The sequence below is a fragment of the Tasmannia lanceolata genome, unplaced genomic scaffold (assembly GCF_043159265.1).
Source record: "Tasmannia lanceolata isolate RefF3 unplaced genomic scaffold, GAP_Taslan_0.1 ptg000015l, whole genome shotgun sequence".
In the NCBI taxonomy this organism is placed as follows: Eukaryota; Viridiplantae; Streptophyta; class Magnoliopsida; order Canellales; family Winteraceae; genus Tasmannia; species Tasmannia lanceolata.
The window spans coordinates 62,557,164-62,564,311 of record NW_027518692.1 but is presented as its reverse complement, the minus strand read 5'-3'; the positions used below and the strand labels follow the sequence as shown (position 1 = coordinate 62,564,311).

Below are 7,148 nucleotides of genomic sequence, written 5' to 3'. Positions count from 1 at the left end.
ATTTTAAATCACCCCACACCTCTAAATGACTCTAAAATTTGCAATATTAAACTTTGTTATTGAAATCTTTGTCACCATTTTAAATCACCCCACACCTCTAAATGACTCTATGCAAAGTTAATCGCTCAATAAATAAGGTTGTTGCCTTCTCAAATAGTCAGTGTCCCCTCTTCTAAGTTGATCACCCTCCAATATAATCACGGAACTCATGAAAGATGAGCAGAATTTTTTTCCCATCTCATTGATCAATCTAAAACTAACCTATATTGATCCAAAAAAACTTTTGAAATCATGATAGAAGTATAGATATTGGTCACTTCATCATAATACTCTACTTCCACTGAGAATCCACTATCATCCTTCTCGAACTCTGTTGTTCTCATATAATTTGATCGATTCATCAACTCTTATACCATTTTGTAGGAAATTATTGGAATAAAATTTATCCGATTACGAGCAGAAAAATAGGAATATATCAAATACACAAAGATATTCATGGTCCAGCTAAGATGTCTACTTCTGTGGGATGAGAACCAATTTTCTGTACAAAGATTACAAAGAGAATAACTATCACAACCCATAGCCCTGTTCTTTCCTCACCCTGCAAGTCCCATTCATAAATGTTGAAGTATAGAAGATTAAATAACGCCATCTTCAACGGCTTAAGCTTTTGGAGTAAAAATATTGGTTGTTTGACACGGTATCAGAGGAAAGGTCCTGAGTTCAAAACTCCTTAATATTAAAAATCCACATGTGATGGCTAACCCAAAAGAGGTGCTACATGTGCCATGTGTAGGCCAACCCGAAAAAGGAGGGCCACACGTGCGGAGGAGTGTTGTATACAAGATAAAATAATGCCATTTCCAATGGCTTAAGCTTTTGGAGTAATTGGTTGTTTGACATCAAAACCTTTTCTCTCCTCTCGATGAACAAGAAAGAGCATCCTCTTTCTCTCACTCTCACCCACATGAGTTTTCCCTCAGGTTTTGTATATTTTTAGGTTTTTTCTAAAGATCTTTATGTATTAGGTTCTCTCCTTCAACCAAAAACATCACTTTAATTAGGGAACCTGTAAGAGAATTCTCAGTCTCACTTACTGTGAAACAACCCATTACTCCAGAAGCTTAAGCTGTCTGAGTTGGTGTTATTTAACCATTTATATTTTAACACTCCCACTCACGTGTGGCCCTACTTTTGGGTTGGTCGTACATGTGGATTTCTAATTTCTTGGAGTTGTTAGGTTTTGAACTCAGGCTCTGCCATGAGGCGATTGCTCTGGTACCATGTGAAACAACTCATTACTCCAAAAGCTTAAGCTGTTAGAGTTCGTTTTATTTAATCATTTATTGTTTTATTGATTTTATTTATTTAATCATTTATGTTTCAACACTTAATCTAATTATGAAACCTATACATATGAGCCAAGTTTACAGTCAAAACACCCTTGCCTCCTTCCTCACACCCCATTTAGGGCAATATTAAGTTATTTATTTTTTATATGATAAAATATAGGCAAATGATATCATCACTCCCATGTTTTGATATTTTATTTTTATTTTTTGAAATAGCCATGTTTTTTATACTGAAACTGTCTTTTTTTTCATTTTGATTTAAATAAAATGGATAGATGGGAGATAGGAAAAAAAAGGAACTAATCATAAATGTAAATACTCATCTCCTACAGGTTCACTAATTACTTGACTGTTGGCGGGTTTTCAATTTTTTTACACTTTCTGATTCAATGTTGATAGCATTCTTTGGAATTGTATAGGCTTCAAAAGGTGAAAGTCAAAGAAAGTAGTGCCAATATAGTTGACTCATTCTTTAATAATGACTGCTTACAGTTCCTCTAAACACGTACAGAGAATCCCCATTTTTGACACCGTGCCAATGCAAGCTTTGTTTGTCTCTCATGATCCTTTGCTTGTGAACAAAAAAATAGTCATCTTGTGGAAGAAGTTTTGCTTCAAGCAGCAACAGCTTTACTTCACTAACAGCATCAGAATCATTCAACTCCAGTGGAATAGTCACTGAATTAAGAAAGCTAGGAGTCTGCACTACCACATCTACCCTTCTAGGTTGAGGTACCACATTTGCCTTTCTAGGTGCTCTCTTTGGCTTGAGGATAACAATAATTTCTGAATTGTTAGTAATCCCATACTCACTCAGATAACGATCGTCTGCCATTTTTATACCCAGAAACATGAGCACCATTTGTTTGATTGGAGAGCCCTCATACTTATGGATATTCTCCTTCAAGTTCAACACAGTTTCTGATCCATCCACCTCAAAATACATCTCTCTTGTTGATATTTTAACTGAAATTTGAAACTTGAGAGGTGTAATTTTGAAATCAATTGGCATCCCTTCGACCATATGGTAAAATTCGATTTCGAGTTCATCTGCTAACTCAAAATTATATATGGAGAGAGCTTGTCTAGCTACTGAAATACCCAAGAGTAGTTCTATCTTCTGTTTCACTTCAAGAATGGTCTCCATGGGGTGCACCTCGATAGGTAATGTACCTTCGGGCATGACGATTGCGATCTGCATTCTCTTACTAATGCACAACCTGTTACTAATAGGTCTGAAAAAGTATTGAACATGCTACTAAGGATATTAGTAAGTTCGTAATGTTCTTTTTTCTAGTAAAATATATGAGCATTGATCTTTTTTCTAGTAAAAAAAATGTATGACAATTAGATCTAGTGTTATTTTGGTGAATGCATACAATTCCTCTAGAAAATCAAACTATTAATCTTAACTCCATAGAAACTCATTCAAATCCATTTGAAATGAAGACAATAATCCGAAAGACATTTTTTTGAAAGGCAGTCAGAAAAACAATTCCCATCCCAAACACGGTGAGATAAAAAAGTCTTTCTGGGATGGGAATTTTTTCAAAAAATTTGGAAAAAAATAAAGACTTTTCCATAATTTACTTCATTTTTATTGTTTGATTTCACACGGAAAACGCAAAGACCCATAGTTCAAGTTTTGCTTACATGGACTATTAATCTATAATATGGAAATTCGCTAGGCAATTTCACGGAAAGCCATTATGAGGCTCACTTTTGCAGGAGAGAACAGCCACACAAGCTCACTTTTTAGTGGATTTTGTCTTATTCATTTAAAGTGGCTGTTCTCTCTTGCAAAAGTGAGTAGCGAAATGACTTTCCTCGAAATTGCCTAGCAAATCCCTTATGGTAATAAGCCATAACCATAGCATTTCATTCTAGATCTTGAAAAAAAAAAGAAAAAAAAAAAGTTTCCAAGGAAAAAAATTCCACACGAAATATTTTCCCTCCAATCCAAATCTAGCTCTATTGAGAAATTTTGAAATGCATAGGTCACATTTTTTAGCAATAGCCAATTGCCCTATCCTCAATAGGTATACAATAATGAGCCCTCCCCTGGTGAAAAGATGGGTCCCACCTTTGATTAATCCGGACTGTAGAATTCTTGGGCTCTCCAATCAGATCTCAAATGGCCGAAAATCTACGTTGATCGGAGGATCTTAATTTTCACATCAAAAGTACATTTGATTGAATAGTGTGGATCACCGGCCAAATCTATGTAATTAATTTTCAATAGGAAACCCGAGGTGGGCCCCATCTGATGCTCTAGATTGATAAAAAAGAGTAGCCTTTGTGCCTAATTGGGTCACTTTTTCTTATTGGATTACTGATTTACAAGAAATAATCTAAAATGTTTGCACATTGAAGTGAATAGTTAAACATAGCTATGGTGTTAGACTTCGTAAAATACATTAGGACAAGAGCATGGAAAGCAGTAATCAAAGGTAAGACATGCATAGAAATGAGAAATGTTCACCTCAATTTGGCCAAAGAAATTTTGGTAATTACTTTCTCTTCCACCATGTGAAGTAAGAAGGGTGGAGGCTTATATAAGTAAGTACCATGCTATAACAATGGGTACATGGTTAGTTGCATGCTTTATTCAGTTCAAATGCATTGTAAAAAATGAGGATTGAGAGGGTGCATGGGCAGTGAATGCTTCATTTCTTTTATGGGTGCATATCTGGTGTGATAAACATGTGGTTAGAGATCAAAGGAAGTATCTCGGTTACTCTTATCAGAAGATCCTAACCGTTCGATTGGTAACCTACAAAAGCATACTTGAAACCAAACTGGAATAAAATGGGCAGGATTCCAATGAACTAATTAACAGTCATAATTGTGTAAATTCGCACCCCCTGTAGGATAATTCACACCCCTTTAACGCGAAAAAGGGTTAAAGTCCGCCACATCAGTTCAAGTTAAAGGGTGCGAATTATCCTACAGGTGGTGCGAATTTATCATCGCCCTCGTGTAATTAGGTCCCTTTTGTTTGCACCGTAGACTATCCCATCTTGGGACCCATCGCAATTGTACATAGATTAGCATTCGGGGCGGTTGGAAGGATCATCTTATTTTCATGTCATGTTTACAAGAAAATTGCACACCCTATGCACCAGCATGCGTTTCTTATGGTGTCCGTATGCATATGCATGTATTTTTTTTTAAATACAGTGAGGCTCACATGATTAGATGATCCTAACCATTCATTTATTGGGCCCGACTTAAAATAGGCGATGCCCCAAAAATCATCTTCATAGGAAGATCCTGACCCTCCCATTTGTAGATGGATGACACAATATAGAAACCTTTACAGATTGGAGGGTTAGGATTGTCCAATGGAGATGATTTAGGGCCACAATCTATTTGAGTTTGGATTGTCCAAACTTGCTCTCTCGTGAGCGCATTGTCCCCTACCTTTTGCTAGTACATAGAGGAATGTTCAGCAGGGCACAATCTCAATGTGATACAGTAAGGCACACCGGGCGGCACGGTGGGCCCACCTTATATTGATTTGAACCGTCCATTTTATTGGTTCTGGTTTGGACCCCTTATTACCCAAAATCTATGTAAATCATGTATCCTAAATATTCAGCAATATGTTCTTATTGTCATTGCATATGAGCCATTGTCAATATATAATTTTTGACTGCCTATGTTCAAAATTAAAAAAATACCATTTACTGGGCATCTGTATGGTATGATTGGCAAGATTTTTGGCCATAAGTGATCCAAAGTTCCAAACCGATGCCTTTGAAATGAATGATTCAGATCAACATAAAGTTGGACCCACTGTGCCCCATGTTTCATTGTACTGCAATAAGGACAAATGCAAGTCATTTAACACATTACAACAGTAATGATATTGGCACAACAATGCTTTGATAATTGCACAAACTCATCTTATCTTTTATTATTCAAAAAAAAAAAAAAATCTTTTATTATTTAAACAGCCGTCAGAGTTATTATAGTTCCTAAAAAGCTCTTTGAAACCGATTAAAAAGGAAAAGACAAGCTGAGTTTGTGCAATTATTAAAACATGGTAGTGCTAATATCAGATGTCTTATACTAAGATTAGATTCCCACTGTCATATTTCTTATACTAGTATGTATGTATAGTACGGATGTCTAGAATTCTACTCCGTGTATATTATTAGAGGAATGATAGATGCAAGGGCGCCCTTGCATAAAGAGCTGGGAAAATGGCTCTTGATTAGATCCACATCATTTTCGGTTACCTTTTAAAATCGGTTGAGAAAGTAAATTCAATTGCACTTAATGACATGGATCCAATCAAGGGCCTTTTTCCGGCTCTTTATGTAAGGGCGCCCTTCCATCTATCATTCCTTGTATTATTATGCCCATATATGTTTTTCATGCATGCCGGCCGAGGGGTCCCTGTGTTATTTAAAACAATATAAAAGTACTAATATATTTCGGCCAGAGGTGATCCCTCTTGCGTTCTTGACTTGTATATATCATCTAATTTCTTTGTTTTCATCGAACCTGATCGATGTTTTCCCGACACTTCTTCTAAACATATAGTTGAGTTTGTCACTGTCATATTTCAAAAACTAAGATTAGATTCCCACTGTCATATTTCAAAACATTTTATGTGGCTATCTACAGTTTATATAGTTCCATCAATCCAAGCAAAGTCCAAATACTATACACAATAGGAAATTTAAACAGATTTTTTTATGAGAACTACATCCTTTGTTTATTTCTCTAACTATGTTTTTTATTAGAAATAAGAGATTTTATATTCTGTGTGCCCTTGGAGTCCAGAATTTTTCAAAAATACTGTGGGGCCCACTTCACAGGATGATCCAAACCGTTCATTTGTTAGGCCACAATGTAAATAGGCTGCACGCTGAAAACCATCTATCGTAGGATGATATATACCAACTGTCCGATCTATAGAAGTTTACATGATGTACAGCCCCAATACAGATCAGAGGGTTAGAATCATCTAATGGAAATGATTTTCGGAGTACAACCTATTTATGTTTTGGCCCAACAAATGAACGGTTTAGATCATCCCATGAAGTGGGACCCACAGTATTTTTTTAAAAAAATAGCCGACTTTCGCGGGCACAAACCAGATAAAATCTTAAAACTACCTGTACCTCTTTGTTTTTTATTCAGTTTCTTTGTTTTCATCGAATCTGATCGATATTTTTGTGACACTTTTTCTAACAAAATATAAAGTTGAGTTTGTCTATATTCTCCATGGATGAAAGTTTCAAAGACTCATTGTCATATTTCAAAAAACTTCATGTCCCTATCTACAGTTTATATAGTTCCATCAATAGATGCCAAGTCCAAATACTATAGACAATAGGAAATTTAAACAAATTTTCTATGAGAACTACATCCTTCCTTTCGTTCTTCAACTAAGTTTTTGATCTATACAGAGATTTTATAGTGTGCAGGCTTGAAGTCTAGTATTTTTCAAAAACTACTATGGGCCCACTTCATAGGATGATCAAAACCGTTCATTTGTTGGGCCACAAATTAAATAAGTTGCACCCTGTAATTCATCTCCTCAGGATGATACTCATCCTCTGATCTATAGAGGTTTCTATAAAGTACATTCCCTTAGGATGATCCAAACCGTTCATTTGTTGGGCCACAATTTAAAGACGACGTACCCATAATTCATCTCCTCGGGATGATACCAGCCCTCTGATCTATAGAGGTTTCTATAAAGTGCATTCCCTAAGGATGATCCAAACTGTTCATTCGTCATGCCACAACTTAAATAAATTGTACCTCATAATTCATGTC

The 7,148-nt window shown here is 35.8% G+C and overlaps 1 protein-coding gene across 1 annotated transcript; it reads right to left on the bottom strand.

Moving 5' to 3' along the window:
• Positions 1-493: 493 nt before the first annotated feature.
• Positions 494-2,553, bottom strand: LOC143892138 (Ubiquitin-like superfamily protein). The gene is made up of 2 exons (XM_077396596.1): positions 1,843-2,553; positions 494-601 (listed from the first exon to the last, which is right to left on the bottom strand). The coding sequence occupies exons 1-2, from the start codon at positions 2,551-2,553 to the stop codon at positions 494-496; spliced, it is 819 nt and encodes a 272-aa protein (XP_077252711.1).
• Between the last annotated feature and the right edge of the window lie 4,595 nt (positions 2,554-7,148).